Genomic DNA, 22202 nt, shown 5'->3' on the forward strand with positions numbered 1-22202 from the left:
CTGGTCCACTACCTCTGTCTGGGTCTCTTGTAACACAGACGGGGCCTCTGTGGACAGGAATGGGTCTGGAAGCTTGCCTGGTTTGGCTACGTGTAACCACTCCCACTCTCTTGGCCCGCTTCACCTGGTTGGCCAAGTCTTCCCCCAGTAGCATGGGGATGGATAATTGTCATAGACTGCAAAGTCCACATTCCTGACCAGCCTTTGTACTGGACAGGCAGTTCAGCTGTAGGCAAGTCTACAGCTTGTGACATGAAGGGGTAAATGTCACTTGGGCCTTTGGGTTGATGAATTTGGGGTCTACGAAGGATTGGTGGATAGCTGACACTTGTGCCCCCGTGTCTCTCCACGCAATAACCTTCTTTCCGCCCACTCTCAAATTTTCCCTTCGCTCCAAGGGTATTTGAGAGGCATCTGGGCCTGAGATCTTTGATGTGAGGGTAGTTGTACAGTGCTGGGAGTTACAGCTGTCTTCATACAGCTGTGTAGGGAAAGCGCTGCAGTGTGGCCACACTGACAGCTACCAGCGCTGCAGTGTGGACACATTTGCAGCATTTGCAGCGCTGTGGGGAGTGGTGCATTGTGGGCAGCTATCCCAGCGTTCAAGTGGCTGCAGCATGCTTTTCAAAACGGGGGTGGGGTGGAGTGTGACAAGGAGCGTGGGGGAGACAGAGAGAGTGGATTTTTGGAGCTGACACTGTTCTCAGCTCCCTGCCTTGCAAGTTCTAAGGACTGGAAGACACACAGCACCTACCCTGATCATTTAAAAGTTTTGACCCCTTCCCCCACCCCTCTCTTATTCACTAAATGCAAATTATGCACTCCTAAATAGCCATTGTGATTATCTACTCTGACCTTCAGTGTAATATAGGTGATAGAACTTCCCCAAAATAATTCCTGGAGCATATCTTTAAAAAGAAAAACAAATTATTGAAGAGTTTGACAGCAAATGGTTTCTTGATGTCCAGTGTTCATCAGCAAAGAATGGAGAACAGGGAGGCATTCTTCAGACTTTTCCTATTAATTTGCTAAACAACATGGGAATCATTCCCTCCCCTTCTCCTGGAGGAGGCAAGTAACCTCTATAAAAATTAGTTCTATTACTTGTATCTTTCAGCAGAGAGACTCAAACAACAAGAAAGTAGCTGCCAATTTCATATTTGTTTTCTCTTTTTTTTTTGACCGTACGGCACTATTTTTAAGGAATATATTGGGAACTATAATAACTAATACCATGTTTTAATATGTCTCATAGACATGAAGCACTTTACACAAGAGATCAATATCAATACCCCATTTACAGATGGAGAAAACTAAGGCACAAAGAGGGGAAGTACTTGTCCAACATCACCAGCAGACTGTTCATGTACATTTGACAACAAAAAGCTAAATATTAAAATGTATCCCTTGAATGTCTGTCTTTAAAGTCAAAAGACTTCAGATCTAGTCTAAGTATTTACTTCCACAACACAATTTGGTGAGTCTAAGCCCTGTAAACACTGCTTTATGGAGTGTTCATTATAGGGATAACAGAATTTTTAATAACCATTGTAACAAGTGAATGTCATTCCTATTGATTAGGACATCATAATAAATAAATAAATAATGGTCACGCTACTAACATAACAGACATTTTAACAAAATAAAAATGGAAGTATATTCAATTGTATCTGTATGTTGAAGAGCTGTCATCACTATAGATTGAAGATTTAAATATTGAAGATATTACATTTAAAGATTGAAGATTTAAATATTCATTGCTTATTAACTTAAGGGAATTTCAGGGTCTAAATAATCAGATGATGCACAAATGTACTTCTCATTCAAAAAGAGTGACAGATTATTTTTAAAAAAATGTAGATTGTTGAAAATCAGCTATCTATGGAAATTGTGACAGTAGCTCAGATCTGCCAAGAATTAAGGGCTGGTCTACAACAACATTTAGATCACATGAAGCTGGGATGTGACTCTATCATGCAATAGTCTGCTGCATACTAACTGTCCCTGTGGAACTTGCTGATGCACCCTAACAGTTCATTTAGTGTGCTTTGATTCAAACCCCAACTATCTACAATATATATGCTCTTATAGACAAGCCCGAAGTCCCAGCAATTTCATTTGTTACCAGCAGTTTCCATTTTCCCTTCCCTTTGGACACAATGTGATGAGTCAGCCACTACTATTCACATGATGTAGGGTACACATATAAAATACAGGCTGATTTAAAGACTTATATCTGGGTTGGATTAATTCAGACTGTGTAAATGCAAATGACAATTATGCAAGAATTTTATTATATTGGTTAATAAAGTAATTGCTTCCTTGTCTACATGAGGCTTTAATTGTTTTATTTTGCATGTGTCTAAAGCGTTTTAATGTGTAATCTTGGAGCATTACTGGCTTTCAGGGACATTTGGTCACCCTAAACATGCAGGGCCTTATTTTTTAGAAGTCATAGTAGTTGTGGATGCTCTGCACTTCTGAAGATCCACAGAACTATGCACTTACAAAATCATGAGTGAGAATACTCTCTTCTTGTTCGCATTAATATTTTATTTTTATTCTTGGACTCAGACTCATATGGTTTGGCAATATCTGTTGCCTTCAGAATTTCTCTATTTGCAGTTAACTATAATTCTTTACTGTCCTTTTCTATTCTTATTGACAGTCGACAATTCTGCATTTGAATGAGAGCAATGTGTTTCATTTAGGAAGAGAAATGATGCCTCGCAGAAAGGCAGATCACATTCTCAATTAAATTTGACTAGAATTGGGAATTTGAAGTACATAGGAACTTATTTTGAGAACTCCCAGACAAAAATAAATAAAAGTGGAATTATGGTCAAGAGAACATAAAATATATCAGAGATATTATAATTATCTCAAAATCCAAGCATTATTAACTAAGGAAATTCAGAGTTAAGCTTAAACTTAAAAGAAATCCAAAGTGTTAAGATATGGAAGTGCACAATTAAGGCACCCAAACAACCTTAACTCTGCTCTGTAGTGATATCATGCAATAACCATGTAATTATGATGAAGATACGTAGCGTGTGATGCCAGATGAGATTCAATTGATTTTTGAGGACACATTCAATGCTTTCTCCCCCGTGATGTTTAGATGACCTATCCTTTATATGAAGGCTTGAGCCCCTTTTACTGATCACAGATTACCTGCACACCTCCATACTTGTTGATTTAATCTAGAATCATAGAATCGTAGGACTGAAGGGACCTCATCTAATCTAATCCCCTGCACTCATGGCAGGACTAAGCATTATCTAGACCATCCCTAACAGGTGTCTGGAGATTTTTAAGAGCAAGTTAGTCAATGACGGAGATTCCACAACCTCCCTAGGCAATTTATTCCAGTGCTTACCTATTCTGACAGTTAGGAAGGTTTTCCTAATGTCCAACCTAAACCTCCTTTGCTGCAATTTGAGCCCATTGCTTCTAGTACTATCCTCAGAGGTTAACAAGAACAATTTACCTCCCTTCTCCTTGTAAAAACCCATTATGTACTTGAAAATCATTATCTTGTCCCCCCTCAGTCTTCTCTTCTCCAGGCTAAACAAACCCAATTTTTTCAATCTTCCCTCATAGCTCATGCTTTCTAAAGCTTTAATTATTGGTTTTGCTCTTCTCCGGACTTTCTCTAATTTGTTCACATCTTTCCTGAAATTTAGCACCCAGAATTAGACATAATACTCCATTTGAGTCCTATTCACCACGGAGTAGATTGGAAGAAAAACTTCTTGTGTCTTGCTTACAACACTCCTGCCAATACATCCCAGAATGATGGTGGTTGTTTTTTTGTTTTTTTTTTTTGTGAACAGTGTTACATTGTTTACTCATATTTAGTTTGTTATCCACTGTGATCCCCATATCCTTTTCTGCAGTACTCTTTTCTAGGCAGTCATTTCCCATTTTGTATGTGTGCAACTGATTGTTCCTTCCTAAGTGGAGTACTTTGCATTTGTCCTTATTGAATTCCATCCTATTTATTTCAGACCATCTCTTCAGTTTGTCCAGATCATTCTGAATTTTAATCCTATCTTCCAAAGCACTTTCATCCCCTCCCATCTTGGTATTTCCGCAAACTTTATAATTATCCTCTTTATGCCATTATATAAATCATTGATAAAGATATTGAACAGAACCAGAGCCAGAACTGATCCCTGCAGGACCCCACTCGATATGCCCTTCCAGCTTGACTGGGAAACCATTGATGATTGCTCTCTGTGAATGGTTTTCTAACCAGTTATGCACCCATTTTATAGTAGCTCCATCTAGATTGTATTTCTCTAGTTTGTTTATGAGAAGGTCATGCAAGACAGTATCAAAAGCCTTACTAAAGTCAATATATACCATATCCATCACTTCCTTCCCCCCTCTCCCCCCAAGGCTTGTTACCCTGTCAAAGAAAGCTATTAGGTTGATTTGACATGATTTGTTCTTGATAAATCCACACGGCTCTTACTTATCACCTTATTATCTCCTAAGTGTTTGCAAATTGATTGCTTAATTATTTGTTGTGTTATCTTTCTGGGTACTGAAGTTAAGATGACTGTCCTGTAATTTCCCAGGGTGTCCTTATTTCCCTTTTTATAGATTGGCACTATATTTGCCCTTTTCCAGTCCTCTGAAATCTCTCCGGTCTTCCATGACTTCTCGAAGATAATCACTAATGGTTCAGATATCTCCTCAGTCAGCTCCTTGAGTATTCTAGGATGTAGTTGATCAGCCATTGGTGACTTGAAGACATCTAACTTGTCAAAGTAATTTTAACTTATTCTTTCCATATTTTAGCCTCTGATCCTATCTCATTTTCACTGGCATTCTCTATGTTAGATGTTCAATCATTACTAGCTTTTTTGGTGAAAACTGAAACAAAAAAATCTGTTAGCACTTCTGCCATTTCCACATTTTCTGATATTGCCCCCACTCCCTACTCAGTAACGGGCCTACCCTCTCTTTGGTCTTCCTCTTGTTTCTAGTATATTTGTAGAATGTTTTCTTATTACCCTTTAGGTCTCTAGCTAGTTTAATCTAGTTTTGTGTGTTGGCTTTTCTAATTTTGTCCTATAGACTAATCTAATATGAAAATAATAAAAAAATGTCAAAATGGCCACTACAGCACTGCAGGTGTGCATTTTCTCATAAATATTTGAGCTGGTATTTGTGATGCTTTTGCTTTCAGCAAATGTTATAGTTGATAAAACTTACAAATATGAATGTTTGTGAATTAAAGGAGATGTGAATATCAGCTAAGTGATTTGATGGCTTTTATTCGCAAGAATATTTGTGAATTCTTTATGCCTAATTCCATTTCCGATTGTCTCTCTCTACTGGATGTGAAGTTTGCTTGAGTTACTTCCCAAAAGCAAAAGTAGAAGTGGTGCTCTTTAAAGAGGAAATCTGCTTCCCTACATATTCTTATTTAAATGCAGCACCATTATAAATTTTTGTATAACCAAGTTTCTAAGTTAATGTATGTAAAATGAAACCTGAATATATTGTCTAAACCAAGTCATTTTGGAGCTTGCATCTGTGCTTTCACTTCAAGTGAGAATACAACTTTAATATGACGACTTCTTTTCCTGTCTCACATTGAACACTATTTCATAAGACAGTACAATTGTCTGAACATACAACGGCAGTAATACTTTTCATTGTAATGAACATTTTCTGAAGTCACTGTTAATCTTTCACAAATAATTTCTTCGAATGATCATTTAATCTGTCTACAGCAGGGACTTTAACAATATCATACTATAGGTGCTTCTTAATACAAAGATTGTCTCTTGGCCACTGTACAGCCACCTCAGCTCCTATTTGAAGTTGTGTAGACCCTTTTCCCTCTCATTTATGATTGTGAGACCTCCCTGTGGCAACTACAGCATTTGCCTCAGAAGAAAAATATTTAATTCAGTTTTAGCTGTCTCATAATTCAATTTGACAGATGAGAATAGGAAAGAGTCAGCACCATGAGACCAGCCAGCTCTCTGAGGATGAATGAAAGTGCTTTGTGGACCACAAGTGTTCTTCATTCCCTAGTTGGGGACTTCTGCTATAAAGTATATGATGTGTTTTAATAATCCATGACTGAGCAATATTGGAATTTGTCATAGACACTGAAACCAAAGGTTTAAAAGTGTTCTTACATCAAGATATAGTAGGATAGGGTTCTTGAAAAACCCTTTGATGCCAGTGGAAATTTTACCTTTACTTTGATGGCAGTAGGATCAAATCCTACTTAATTTTGTTCCCTCTAAATCATGGATAAGTCTAAAACAATTTTCAAATCATGTGGTATTAGTAACTGTGTATATGATATAACTTATTGTAGTGATTAACGGAGTCTTTTTTGTTCCTTTCATTCACCATACACTGTTAAAACTTCCTATGTGCATTTACACCAACACTTTCTGATGACACAGTTCTTCCTAAGGCATTTTTCCGAAAACCCACATACCATGATGAGATCCTTGAGTAAAATTAGATCTATTTTTGGATCATGCATGTTCAGTCCATTGCCCAGTAGATTATTTTTATGTTAATAGTTCAAGTTTGTAAAAGTTAGTAATTTCCATGTTCTCATGAATAATTAATTTCCTCTGCAGTTCACAAAAGGTTTTTCACATTTGAGATTTGCTAATTAAATTTTCCCCTTGTCTTGTTTTTTCCAGCTCTCGTAAATGTGAAACTTTGGGCTATTGATCGGCAATGTTTTCAAACAATAATGATGAGGACAGGCCTCATCAAGCATACTGAGTATATGGAATTTTTAAAAAGGTATGGCACATGTTTACTTTTTGAAAAATACATTAAAACTCCTGTCCTCACTTATGGCTTTTGGTGAGTGCAGTGTATTGATTGTCTCCTCTTCTCCTCTCTTCTAATGTGTTGTTAAACCACCTATACACCATATCATACAGAAAAAAAGGAGGACCACTGGAGATAGTAGTCTCATTACTGTTCATTTCTTCTAATTGTAAGTTATAAGTTTGCATCATCATTTGCAAAGAGGACCACATCAGAACTGCACCAAAACACAGTTTGCATTTTAAAAGACTGAACATTTATGAGTCATTCAGAACTACCTCATTAAAGAAAATACATGTCAAAGAAATGAATTATAGCTTCCCAGTAGAAAAAAAAATCTAGTTTATATGCTGTTTAGGACATCATTCAATTTAAAGGGCATTTTTGTTTCTCTGTCGAACAGATGCAAAGGCAAGTGAAACAAACTTTTTTTGTGTAGGTTTCTATGTGGAATGGATCAGTTGACTAACATAAAGGAGTCATAAAGTGATGTCTTCTCTTTCAAAACTGAATTTAATCTTACAAATTTGATTCAGTTCCTGGAGCCATCTCAAAGCATCATAAATCTGCCTTACTTTAGTAATGCATAATTACCCAATAACTACGTATATTATGGCAATAAAGAATGAAGTCAGTTTTATGTTGATGAAATAAGTTTTAAAAGGCCAAACCCTGCCATTCTTTTTCTGGAAAAATTACCACTTGAGGTCAGTGTGAGATTACAGGTAGCAATTTAATCACTAAATACTTCATCACGTTTTCCCCAGACAACAACCTTTCCTATAGACTTTAGTGCTACTGAATCATTTCCATTCCAATCCTGATCCCTGTCACTGTGTGTCACCTACAAGGAGCTGGTGAAAGAGTGGATGCTATGACTGAGTGCTGAATAAATACATGGTGGAATCACCATTTCTCTACTCCTCATAAAGTTTTGGGTGAGCAGGGACTCTCGGATTTGGTCTTTTCCAAAAATAAGTGAATTTTATATAATTGTTGTTTTTGATTTTTTTTCCATTTGCTTTCAGAAGTAATCATGACTATTTCAGTAATTTTATGATTAAATTTATTTACAAGATATTTCCAGACCATAGTTATATTATATTTTGTTCTTTAAAGACCCTTTAATTAAATGCACTATGATACAGAAGTGTTCCAAACAGTAAAAATTAGTGCAATAAATACTGAATGTCTCAGATGAATTAGATATTTTTATTAACAAATTATCCTCTCTACTCTATTTTTGTTTTCTTTTGTTCTAAGATGAAACGTATACCTACCAAGATATATGCTTCTTGATACTGTAACATAGTCATGCTTGCTAACATTGAGATCACTAATACTTTATATTATACAGTTTTATGTGGTTAATTTACTTTGTTTCTGCCCTATGTTTCACCTATTTTCTTTTTTTTAAAGTGTACGATTATAAAACCATACAAAAAACATTTACCCTTTCTTTCAAAAATATAATGTGTGTAGAGGTAAGCTGAACTGATTCTGGAAAATTTAAATGAGGACTCTGGAAAAATGAAGGAGTCATCCTGTGGGGAAAAATTACTATATAATTATGTAGTTAAAAACTGTATTATAATGCGGGAGGGGGGGGGCAAATTAAGGTGGCACAGACAATGCCAAAGATCCATACCTGGAGCAGAAATAGTTCAGCACGACTTTAGACAAACAGGGAAAGTTGTCACAGTGGGAAGGTGTAGAAATTTGACAGTTTGTTCAGAATGCCTCAGTGTCACAATACATTTGAGGTGGGACAGTTCCACAAAGGAAAGAGTGTGTCATAACTAAAAGATTAATATTGTAATTAAACTCATGGTGGGGGGAGGTAGTTAGACACCTAACTCCTTCTGAAAGTCAGTGGTAGTAAAGTACCAAACTGCTGTTTGTGCCTTTGAAAAATCTCCCCCATAGATACCTTCAACTGGGAATCAAAAACCAAAGAACTGGCCTGAACAACTTCCAAGTAGGACAAAACATATAGCAGTAGTGAATTGAGAGTACACTGGGAGTTGCCCATTTCGTAAGAACTACCTGCAAGCCTAGCCAGTCGGTTGTTTAATTCTCCCATATTCTTGGTTCTCTTTCTGATTTAGTGGGTGGGTATCTCTACCTACGAACTCCTTAATTTCTCAATAATCCACTTGTTTTGGGAATTAACTCTCTGCTTTTCAAGTCTTTTTATTGTATAAACTTTTACAATGTCTCTCAATCTTTTCACTTCTCATATTTCTGTCCTTTCTTTCTACAAACATTGTATCATTCATCTCTTTGTTTCATTTGTGACAAGATGGCTGATGTTAGTATGGCGAGTCCTGCACTTTTCTTGGTGTGGGCCTAAGATGACACCCCTTGCCCCTGCTCTTGGGGCACCGAGGGCCCCACCAGTGGCCCAGGAAGGTGGTAAAGGACAGAAGCACGGGAGAAGTCTGGGTTTGCCCCTTACTCTGAGTCCCAGCCCCTCTCAACCCCTGTGGGTTCTTACTCTCTCCTCCCTTGGGTGGGGTACCTTCGGTCCTTAAATGCAGGGAGAGGGAGTCTCCCTCCCCTGCTAGGGCAAGGTCTCCCTTACTCTATTTTTCTGATCTTCCAAGTCCTACAGCACATCTCCAAGCTCCAGTCCTCTCTCCTTCTTCCTTCCCCCCGACTGCCTGAAGCAGGGGGTTTTGTTAGGCTGCTAACAGGGCCTTAATTGACTACAGGTGCTCCAGTTAACCTGTAGCAACTCCCCCGCTCCCCCAGTCTACAGAGAACCACGCCTTAATTAGGGCTTATATACTTCCCCTCTACCACTCTCCCACTGCTCTCTGGCGCTCCTGTATCACAATTATGCCTCATGAGGCTTCATCTTCTTCTTAAGGTTTTACCCATGCATGGAATGTTACCATCTTTACAAACGTTTACTTGAGACAGAACACAAAATCTCTAAATTATTGTCACCATATTGAAGATTTTTCTAAAATCATGAACCCAGATGTTAAATGTTGCCCTACTGGATTGCAGAAGTAGATGAATTTAAAATCAGTTTTGAAGTTAGGGCTTTTTGATTCTTTTTCAAAGCAGAAGCTATATATATGTTAAGCTCTTAAGCTTTGTGCTTTAATAGAGCTTTTCAAGAAGATTGTCAAGATTAATTTGGATGCACGTTTTACAGAGCCTGCCCAGCTTTAATTGGAGGGTCAGCAGTGTGAGATAGAAATTGAGAAGAGCTTTTTCATACTTTCTGAGCTTCTTTCTGCAGTCCATTACAGTGTGTGGGCACTGTATATTCGTTCTTATTGGGATGATACTAAAGCAGGCACAATATATTTTTCTTTAAAATTTGATATTTATCATTCTTGCAGATGTTCTATATGTTCATCATATATAGCATGAGACAAGATATTTGCTAAATGTCATCGATCATTCCTCACCCTTTATCTCAAGCTGAACACAAATAAAATTCTAGTTTTTCAGTTTTTTTTATTTTTAATGACCATGCAGAACACTGTGTTTAAGCTGTATCAATCTTCATTTTTTTTTAATGAAGGAAACTTTACTTAAATCCCCAAGACGAAGGTCTGAAGGCATCGTTCAGCAGTTCATTTGTATAGCTTTTGTTACTAAATAGATTGTAAAAAGCTCTTGTTAAAAAACACAATGGCAATTCTTCTGATACAAATTTTGAAGTGGAACCTGTTCACATGAACTCAGTAATAATAAAGTATTATTTTATGGTTTGGTGTTCTCAAAATGTACAATCATTGCTGTGAATTTTACAGCCATGAAATATGACATTTTTCCTTAACATAGTTTTACTTAGCAGAAAAATGTAATAGAAACTGTGCTTTTGGTGAATAAATTAAAAGGTATTATACTCACAATTGATCTACCTGAAATCCACTGTGTTCCAGATTTTTTCTTTAAAATAATGTTTACCCCTTTAAACCATATTGTCTAAGTGGTTGGTCAATATTTGGAGCCTGGCTGGGGTTGTTTTCCATTAGGAGAAGAGTTGATGATATGAGCCAGTTTTTTTTTATTTTTATTATTTTTGGTGCAATCCTATTTATTACAAAGACTGAACACACAGTCCTGTTTCCCTGAATACCAGAGGAACAAACAAAAGAGGGCAGTTTCCTTGTTCAGAAATGCAAGTCCTGCCTTTCTAGAAAGTATTAGATTTCCTTTGTCTTTTCTCTTGGCTTTCTCACAGGTCCACACTTACCATGTTTTTTTTTTGTGTTCTTCTCACTTCGCTGGCTTTCTAGTTGCTTTCTGCTCTTGGCACCAAAGCTGGAAAACAATCCAACAGCTCTTGTATGGATTTGCAGTTAGTCCCCAGGGAAACCCCTCAGCCCTCATGGTTTAGCTTCTACTTCAGGCCCTTGTCATTCTGCTGAGGCCTTGAGTGGTGGCTTTTATAGTTTCAACGTCACCACCACAAAAGAGCATTTTATTTCTTCTTCCATTTAGCCTGAATGAAAGGTACATAGTAACACCCATCTGCTTTAACCAGGTCTTCATTGATGGCAACCATTAACATCTCCCAGTATAACAATTAATATCTTATTCAGCTGATAACTTTTAAAATAGCAACATTTTATAGGACATGCAGAAAGATTTTCTTGTGCCCATTTGTGAGTCTTATCCTTCTAATCTGTAGTAATTAACACATGCTGTTTCCCTAAATTGTGTGCATCATAGAAGGAGATAAAATGAACCCATGCTGGTTTCTATAGCACTAGAAAGAAAGTAGAAAGTAAATGCTTGCCAAATAAAAAGGGAAAAATCAGCATGGACATAAACGTTACTTATCTTTTTGAGGTGATGTTGGTGGAAAGAGTTTTTCTTTTACTTTTTTCGCTGGTTTATTACTGGTTTTCACAAAGAAGAGATACATTAATGCTAACGACTCAGAAGTTTTATTGATAGTACCCTTTTGAGTTGCTGCAGTGAAACCATGTATGTATGGCATAGTGTGTGTGCATTTTTAAAATAGTTTGGATAGCGTATTTGATTTTGTATAAATCAGCTACAGGATAAATTTGGTAAAGGATCAGTAAATTCTGTCTTTCATAATTGATGGCTATTTATGAGAAACTAGACTGTGAATCTGTTTCTTTTGATCCCTCAAGTCAATGGGGAAAGTTTGCAGTTCATTTCCTGGAAGTAAGATGGTTGGATCCTGCAGCCCTTGCACTCTGAGGCCTTTTCAGGCCTATATTTACATATTTGTATGTATGCAAGAGTAAAAGTTACATCAGTTATTCATTTATAAACATATGTTTCCAGCAGTTCATGGTATGTCTATAAGTATACGCTCAAGGAAGGGATTTTCAAAACTAAGGGGCAGGTTCTCAGCTTGATTTCAATAGAGTTATGACCATATACCAGCTAAAGCTCTTCCCCATTGGCCCTGATTTTGCAGCTTGTTGTTTGTGATGTCAGAGATCTGTGTAGACTCTAAGCTCATCCCGCCTGCATCTCAAAACAAGGTCAGGACCAAAGTTCATAACAAAAATCTAACTAATGTTTAAAATGTATATACCCCAAATGGTTCATTTTGACTTTATCAGTTCTACATATGCAGCAATTTCTTATGTCATAGTTCTTCTGCTTCTTCTTCTGCTTTATTCTTTTATAATTAATTTGCATAGTTTAGTAAATTATTTGCTGTATATTTTATTTTATTTGTAGTTATATAATTCCGCATTAACATAATGTCCTCAATGAGGGCTACATCTGCACCAGAATCAAGTTAAAACTTGAACTTTTACGGATGTGTTTAACACGTAAAAATGTATCTTTCTCCACTATCTCAAAGCTTACAAACAGATGTAGGCGATTTCTTTTCAAGCTTGTTAAAAACCCTCATTTTAGGCAGGAAACAAGTAGAGGACATATCTGTTCAAAAAGCAAATATTTCAGAAAATTATTTTTTTTGTGAAAACAGATTACAATGGAAATTAAACTATAGCAGGAATATACAGCTTCTTTTATAAAAATATACACTAGATAGAAGTCAAATTATAAAGTTTAAGTAGTAGCACAAATATCTACTTCCCAATAGATTAGAATGTCTCAGAAGTATAAATATTGTACTTTTATAAAAACTATCTAAATGTTCCATGAAAGATGCCTAAATGTTCCGGTTCATTGTGTAAACACTGAGTCATCCAAGAGTCTGGAACAGATCTAAGAATAAGTATACATGTTCTCTGTAACCTTTAAAGGAAGGCATTGACTTTAGGATAGGAAGGTTAAAGGAAGTTATACTCAAAAACCTTGATTTCTTATAAATAAACTCCAGGTATAATGCTAACAGACAATAAAAAAGAAAATGAAAATCAGTAGTGTCGTGTCATTAAGAAGATTTCATGTTCTGGCTTTGCAACATTGACTGTCACCACTGTAATGTTACTAAAGCAATGTATGTTGCTATGTTAATACTCTGTTATACCACTCTTTCTTGATATTATCCCCCAATCCACAAAACAATCATCTGTATCTGACATCTGTCCTCATCCTCAAAGGAATCTGCACAAAAGATCAGGCTGGAGCTTAAATTCAGAACTTTGCTAGATGCGAAAAATCATGGTCTTAATAAGACATCAGATTTATGGCTTATTACAACAATCCGAAACCAATTAACCTCCTTTTTTTGTCCTTTGACTGCAGAGGTGTTAGAGAGGCACTTTACCTTGAATGGTCTCTTATATTATTTGTTAATTATTTATGCTATACAATCTGTTCCACCTTGTATTTATTTGAGACACTCTGAGTGTCTTTCCCAGACCTGCAGAAGAGCTTTGTGTAGCTCAAAAACATAACTTTTTCATCGACAGATGTTGGTCCAATACAAGATATTACCTCATCCACCTTGTGTCTCTAATATCCTGGGACCAACATGGCTACAACAACACTGCACAGAAATCTACATAGTCATTGAGGTACCAGCAATTAAAGAATATTCTCTTACTACAGATACCAATCTAACTAAGTCAATTTCAGTCAGAAGCATTTTAGCCAAATTAACAATGACTATAGTAGCATTAAAAATTCTGCATGTAAATTGGAAGAAAAATTGCCTTTTCACTAGACTTTTGGGAAAGTAAAAAAAAAAGAGCAAATTTCTGCTGGTGTTGTTTTGCTCATTTTCACCATAAATGAAAAGCGAGTATTCCCAGTGAAACCATGAGGTATGGTCTGTGTATAATTATTTTAATTAAAACTGGACACACACAGACACACTTGCACAAAATGCCTAATCATGTACAATAAACATCAAATATTAACTGAAGTGCCATTAAACTATACAAAGGAAATGATGACCCTAAAGGTATGGCTACATTTGAAATTTCAAAGCGCTGCCGTGGCAGCGCTTTGAAGTGTGAGTGTGGTCGGAGCGCCAGCACTGGGAGAGAGCTCTCCCAGCACTGCACGTAAACCACATCCCTTACGGGTGTAGCTTGCAGCGCTGGGAGCCACTATGTGTGTAATGCCACTATGTGTGTAATGTATCTTAAGCTCACAACAGATAAGCATTGCGTTAAAGGATCTTATACTGAAATGTCTGGTGTATCTCATTGTGAAGGAAGCTCTGGTACAGAAGCCTGATTGCTAGTAGTGGTCCTGCAATGTATATGACAAGCTGTCAATGATATGGTGGCAGAAGTAAATGAGTGCCAGAGGAGAACAGAAACACAAGAAAAACAGCAACAAAAGTTGCAGACAGAATGGAAGCAACAAAGGTTTCAGGATCCTATCAGTATGCTACGCCTCAGTGTGCCATAGACCTTTAGCATGGCCAGCATGAAAGCAGTATTTTGCAAGATTTTGCATTGCTACACAATGCTACCAGGAAACTGGAAATGTCCAGGTATCTTTAATGTATGCTATGGAAACTAGGTCAGATCACGAAGGATGAATATAGGCAAATAACACAGGAATGCAGAGGCAAGATTAGAAAAGCAAAGGCACAAAATGAACTCAAACTAGCTATGGGAATAAAGGGAAACAAGAAGACTTTTTATCAATACATTAGAAGCAAGAGGAAGACTAAGGACAGAGTAGGCCCACTGCTCAATGAGGAGGGGGTAACAGTAACGGGAGACTTGGAAATGGCAGAGATGCTTAATGACTTCTTTGTTTCGGTCTTCACTGAGAAGTCTGAAGGAATGTCTAGTATAGTGAATCCTTACGGGAAGAGGGTAGGTTTAGAAGAGAAAATAAGGAAAGAGCAAGTAAAAAAGCACTTAGAAAAGTTAGATGCCTGCAAGTCACCAGGGCCTGATGAAATGCATCCTAGAATACTCAAGGAGTTAATAGAGGAGGTATCTGAACCTCTAGCTATTATCTTTGGGAAATCATGGGAGACAGGGGAGATTCCAGAAGACTGGAAGGGGGCAAATATAGTGCCCATCTATAAAAAGGGAAATAAAAACAACCCAGGAAACTACAGACAAGTTAGTTTAACTTCTGTGCCAGGGAAGATAATGGAGCAGGTAATCAAAGAAATCATCTGCAAACACTTGGAAGGTGGTAAGGTGATAGGGAATAGCCAGCATGGATTTGTAAAGAACAAATCATGTCAAACTAACCTGATAGCGTTCTTTGATAGGATAACGAGCCTTGTGGATAAGGGAGAAGCGGTGGATGTGATATACCTAGACTTTAGTAAGGCATTTGATACAGTTTCGCATGATATTCTTATAGATAAGCTAGGAAAGTACAATTTAGATGGGGCTACTATAAGGTGGGTGCATAACTGGCTGGATAATCGTACTCAGAGAGTAGTTGTTAATGGCTCCCAATCCTGCTGGAAAGGTATAACAAGTGGGGTTCCGCAGGGGTCTGTTTTGGGACCGGTTCTGTTCAATATCTTCATCAACGATTTAGATGTTGGCATAGAAAGTACGCTTATTAAGTTTGCGGACGATACCAAACTGGGAGGGATTGCAACTGCTCTGGAGGACAGGGTCAAAATTCAAAATGATCTGGACAAATTGGAGAAATGGTCTGAGGTAAACAGGATGAAGTTCAATAAAGATAAATGCAAAGTGCTCCACTTAGGAAGGAACAATCAGTTTCACACATACAGAATGGGAAGAGACTGTCTAGGAAGGAGTATGGCAGAAAGAGATCTAGGGGTCATAGTGGACCACAAGCTTAATATGAGTGAACAGTGTGATACTGTTGCAAAAAAAGCAAACATGATTCTGGGATGCATTAACAGGTGTGTTGTAAACAAGACACGAGAAGTCATTCTTCCGCTTTACTCTGCGCTGGTTAGGCCTCAACTGGAGTATTGTGTCCAGTTCTGGGCACCGCATTTCAAGAAAGATGTGGAGAAATTGGAGAGGGTCCAGAGAAGAGCAACAAGAATGATTAAAGGTCTTGAGAACATGACCTATGAAGGAAGGCTGAAGGAATTGGGTTTGTTTAGTTTGGAAAAGAGAAGACTGAGAGGGGACCTGATAGCAGTTTTCAGGTATCTAAAAGGGTGTCATCAGGAGGAGGGAGAAAACTTGTGCACCTTAGCCTCCAATGATAGAACAAGAAGCAATGGGCTTAAACTGCAGCAAGGGAGATTTAGGTTGGACATTAGGAAAAAGTTCCTAACTGTCAGGGTAGTTAAACACTGGAATAGATTGCCTAGGGAAGTTGTGGAATCTCCATTGCTGGAGATATTTAAGAGTAGGTTAGATAAATGTCTATCAGGGATGGTCTAGACAGTATTTGGTCCTGCCATGAGGGCAGGGGACTGGACTCGATGACCTCTCGAGGTCCCTTCCAGTCCTAGAGTCTATGAGTCTATGTGGAAGCAGGCAGATACTCTTTAAATCCTTTACCTTTAATGAAGACTGTTACAAAGATGATTATGAAAGGGTTCTATGTTTGATGTATACTGTATACCTCAGAGAAATGTGGGTTATTTTCACCAGAAAATTCAGAAAGCAAAGAAAAATGCTAAACTTTTTGTAAGAGCTTTGCATGCATTGTCAGAACACTGTGATTTTGGGACAGCAAAACTTGAAAATGTCAAAGACAGGCTGGCTATTAGGTTAAGAGACAAGAACCTTTTGCAACAACTCTAGTTAAAGACAGATCTCTACCCATAGCAATCCAAAGAGCAAAACATTCTGAACTTGTGAAACAGCAGAACAAAAGACAGGAGCAACTTGAAAAACATTAAATTAGTTTAGAATCTGTAAACTGACATTGCATGAGTGCTAAAAGTTGCCATCATAGCCATGAGGCTATAAAGAAATTCCAGACAAATTACAAAGCCTTTCAAAATAAATGTACCAGATGTAGAAAAATACATAGCCCAACAGGTGTATGTTTAGCCAAATGCACAAGATGTAATAAATGTACAAAATATGAACATTCTGCAGCTGTTTGCCATACCAAAGCTGTCAGAAATGGACTAATATTACAGACAATCAAGAGCAATTGTGTCTGGGGTCTATCATGTGGTAACACAGAGCCTGCCCAGAGAGTTAAACTTAATATTCATAAGACGATTAACTTTAAAATTGACTTAGGAGCAGATGTGTTTGTCACCTCAGAAGGGATTTATAATCCTTTAACCCCGCCCAGGGCTGAAATCAATGGACACAGCCTTGATTAGCTCTGGGGGTATTCTGAACTGCCTAGGCCAGTTCTTCATAGAAACAGCTTACAAAGACAAAAGCTCTGCATTAAGCATCTGTGTGGTTAAAGACCAAAAACTTTCTCAGCTATGGTGTGATAGCCATGAAGGTGTGAGTGAGAAAGCTGGAAGAATAAAATTAAGAGACAATGCTGAACCATATGGATGCAAACACCTCTACCAGACAGTTCTTGGAAGAGATTAGCCGCAGATTTGTGCAAATTCAGAGCACATTATTACCTGATTGTCATGGACTGTTTTTCACATAACATGTTTCAGTGTTATCAAGAAACTGAAGTGCACTTTTGCTTACTATGGTATTCCTGAACAATTAGTGATGGACAACAAACCACAATTTACTGGATCAGAATTTGTTATTCCAAATGAAATATTACTATGATGATATTACTGGCAACCCACATTACCCACAAGCTATACAAACAAGTCAAAAAAATCTTAGAGCAAGACAATCCATCGCTTGCTCTTCTGAGTTACAGATCAATACCTGTAACAGCTACTAGATGTAGTACAGCACAACTCTTAAGGGGAAGACAACTCAGAATTACTGCTCTGACATAGGTTCTTTTCCAGTCTCCAGAGTGGGAAAATCAGATACAAAGGCAAAAAGTCCTTACTAACACTTTTATAACAGATGTCACTCAGAGAGCTGCCAGGCCTAGAACCTGGTGACAGTGTTTGTGTCAAACTAGATGAAGAACTCCAGCTATCATAGAGAAAAATTATTATTTTTATAGATGATGCCCAGATCATACGTGATAGAGGCTGACAGTAGAGTTTTCAACAGAAGCCATCAATATCTGCAGTTTGTTCCTCAGAACAATCAAGCGAGGAAACTCTACAATGGCAGATGCAGAACAGGAAAAGGACTTAATTTCCAAACTAACCACAACAACTAGTGGACAGCCAGATCAGTTGTTACATGTTCGGGTTGTGTAATTAGAAAACCAGTATGATTCAGAGACACTTAACATACTGATCTATACTGAATTTTAAAGGGAGCATAACAGAGTAAATTTTGGAAATAGTAAGTATGTAAAACTTAAACGTGGAAGAAGTAATAGAATGCTAAACTGTATTATACTGTTCAGCCACTAGCTGGTGCCAAGTGTAACATAGCTTAGGCTGGCAACAGCCATTCCTGACAGTGCCTTAAAGGAGCTCATAGTGAATATATCCTGTGCATCTGGCTGGGAAGGAAGCTCTGTAGCCATTCCATATCTGGTTCAGAGACCTGACCTGCTAGTAGCAGCCTACATCCTACTGTGTACAAGATGTACATGCCAGATGGCATCTAGGCCTGAAATTCAAACGGCAAATAGGCAGTGAGTGTGCTGATGAGGTTCAGCTAAGAGGATGACTGATCTGCTGAGTCTCAGTCTTTAAAGGTAAGAGAAGAGAGAAGCAGTGACAGTGAGATAGGAAACTGACTGAGATGTATGTTCGAAGGGGATGATGTTAATGAGTTATAATGGGGGGTGGGGGAAGGAGTGAGGACTGAGAATTAATTGGATGTCTGTTAGAAAGGAATACAAGAGTTTGGCTAATGGTGGGAGGGAGGGAAGAGGCTGGGCTGGAAAATGGGAATTTGGGAGTAGGATTTGTGTGAGGGAGACCTCTGTCGAGGATGTTTGTGACTATACCTAGGTTTAGTTTAAAGGCCTGATTCTGCAAGGTGCTGAGTGTCCTCCACTCCCCCTGAGTGCACAAAACCTCTCAGAAGGTGCTCAGCACATTGCTGGTTCAGGTCCTTATAGGTTAACTTGAGAAGAGATTGTGATGTGAGTTTTCTGATATGTAAACTAGGGGCCTAAGGGTAGGTCTATACTACAGCGGGGATCGATGCTCTAAGATTAATCCACTCGCGGTCAATTTAGCGGGTCTAGTAAAGACCCGTCAAATCGACTGCAGATCGCTCTCCAGTCGACCTCTGTAGTCTACCTCTGATGAGAAGAGTAAGGTAAGTTGATGGGAGAAAATCTCCCATTGACCCCCCCATGGTGTAGACCCCAGAGTAACTCGACCTAAGGTATGTTGACTTCAGCTACGTGAATAACGTAGCTGGAGTTGCATACCATAGGTCGACTTACCGCGGTAATGTAGACATAGGCTAAGTGTGGAAAGGGAAGTATTTCTGAAATAGAGAGCACACAAAATCCTGCCTGACTGTTCTGTGCTGTTTTTACAGGGTTACTTTAAATTCAGTTAGCAGTCAGAAAGCATGAGGCTATTTTGAAGGAAGTTTATGTTTGCAAGCAGCTGAATGTAATAAGGTGGTTTTCACTACACCGCAGAGCACAGCCAGCCAGTGGAGTGGAACTGAAATGATGTGCCAAAGTATCAAACTGTCAATTTCATACTGCCCTTTTAAAGAATATTTTTTTTCTGTTTCCTTTTTTGCTTGTAGGGGAGGGGTAGTCAGGTAAAGAATTTCTTAATTGTGCTTATAATGAGCAACACTTCTAGCCATAATCCAATTATCTTAATCATAAATCAGTATTTAAAGAGGATGTAGAATAGTTGGTGTCTTTTTTTGTGTGTTTGGAAGGTTAACACTGGCTGAGCATGTTTCCAACATTTAATCTAATGGAAGATTCTAGTGGTGCCCATATCTCACCAGCAGAAGTGGGAGCAGGTGAGGAGAAGGGAAAGGATCATATGTTCCCGTTGCATAAAAAAAATTGGATCCCTAATTTCTCATACACGGAAATTTGAATAAAGGGAGCTAACAGATTTTCTTAACAAGTCTTAATCTGTCCTCCCTCTTTCCCTGCTGGGAAGAATAGAAATAGCCAAAATGAATATCTATCCGAGAATGATTTATGTCATTAGCCTTTTGCCTTTCAAGGTTGCTCCCTTGAACAAAAAGGCTTATCATACAATCTATAATGGGATAAAAAAACAACCACGCTTGTCACACAAGACCCTTAAAAAATCCTGGGCAATTGGAGGTATGGGCTTGCCAGATTTGTATTTATATTAACCAGCATTCCAGCCTGGGTTGAGATAAGAAAAAGCTTAGCTATGCCTTTGGTTCCTCCTCTTCTTTTATATACTTAACAGGCTACCCATATGCTTAAGGAAAAAATCCAGTCTTTACATCTGCATGGGGCATTCTGCAATGCGTTAAGATGATTATAGCATCCAATCTTGCTAATTCTCTTCTCATACCACTATTGGATAACCTGGGTCTCAGTATCAAGGCCAACTCCATGCTTAAGACAATTTGGATAGAAAAAGGATTAACAAAAATTAGACCTATAATACAGGACGATAGCAACAGATGTAGAATCTGTGATCAGGCAACAGCAGTAAACACTCAGTTATATTGATGAACAAACAATTTCACTTTGTCAACCAACAGCAGTGATAAAAGTGGAATCACAGGATACCTCATCTGGATTCTGATATCTCAATATTCAGGGATTCAGGCATGTAACGTAACTCCTTCAGTTAGATGTGTAACAAGTATTAGCTACCGCTGTCACACTCCTTCCTTTCAGTGGCTGTGCTCCAGGATTAGTGGAAGGATAGGGGACAATTGATCTGTTTCAACTCTCTCACCTCTAGCAGAACATGTTAAGAAATATGGACACAAAAGTCACTTTGTAGGGATTACTTATAGGTGGCTTAATGCTTTGCATTATGCTCTCAATCTCAGTCTCAAAAGAAAAATGTGAAAAATAACTTAGTTTTACTATCACAACAGAAACCTGGGAGGATTTCTGGCTTAAAGTGAAAGATACTATCCTTGTGATTCTTCCAGAACAAGATATTAAACATGTACGACTGGGCTCCAGAACATTTGTTTAAGGCTAGACTGGCAATACACAGTGGTCGGAGATGCAAACAACCACATGCCAACCACACATCTCTAAACCTAGCAAAAATGCATGGGTGCTGGAACACCATATTCAGTGCTCTCTCAAAAACTTTAAGCACAGTTATCTTTCCTTCTCCAAGCTTGTGTATTTTAGGAGTGCAAGAGGAGTTGATATTACCAGTTAACATCAAGAAATTGATTGCGGTAACAATTTTAGTGGCCAAAATAGTTATTTTGAGCAAATGGAAATCTGCAATTCCTTCCCCATATACAGACTGGCTTGGTGAGCTCTCTACTACTGCATTAATGAAAAAAAATGGCTCTAATGTAGATACTTGGAAAACTATGAGGATATCTGATCACTCGTGAAACTATTGCATTCTATTGCAGTTTAGTATATTCTTATCCTCAGTACACCTAGGTTATGTTCACTTATTTATCTATTTAGTCACTTTAATAACTAATGCTCTGCATGACCTCTATAGCTTCGGGGGGGGTTGTTTTGTTTTATTTTTCTTCCAGGTTTTACAAATAACATAGAATTTAGTTTTTGTTTGATATAACTATCTTCTGCATTTATGTATGTATGTTTTGTTTCATTATGTGTTTATACTTTATATAAAAAATAAAGTTTAAAAAAATGTTAAATCTCCACAGATTTACATAACACATCACAGGCCTAGTTAGAGGTGGCAGTCTGACTTTGAATTAGGTATATATTGTATTTAACAGACTCATTAATACAGACTTGGGTGGATCTATATTCTCATCCTAATGTGGAGAGACTTCTGTGCATCACTAACTTTAAAGTTATTGATGAATCCCTGAATATTTAGATCTCAGAATCTAGATGAGTTATCCTGTGATTCCACTTTTATCACTGCAGTT

At 37.8% G+C, this 22202-nt stretch overlaps 1 protein-coding gene across 2 annotated transcripts in view; it reads left to right on the top strand.

The window, feature by feature from the left end:
* Positions 1-22202, top strand: part of PRKG1 (protein kinase cGMP-dependent 1) — a 925871-nt gene that overhangs the window by 591054 nt on the left and 312615 nt on the right. For both annotated transcript variants that reach the window (XM_030570100.1, XM_030570099.1), the window contains exon 4: positions 6690-6795. In XM_030570100.1, the coding sequence (XP_030425960.1) occupies positions 6690-6795 (106 nt within the window). The remainder of the gene's footprint in view (positions 1-6689; positions 6796-22202) is intronic.

The sequence above is a fragment of the Gopherus evgoodei genome, chromosome 7 (assembly GCF_007399415.2).
Source record: "Gopherus evgoodei ecotype Sinaloan lineage chromosome 7, rGopEvg1_v1.p, whole genome shotgun sequence".
In the NCBI taxonomy this organism is placed as follows: Eukaryota; Metazoa; Chordata; order Testudines; family Testudinidae; genus Gopherus; species Gopherus evgoodei.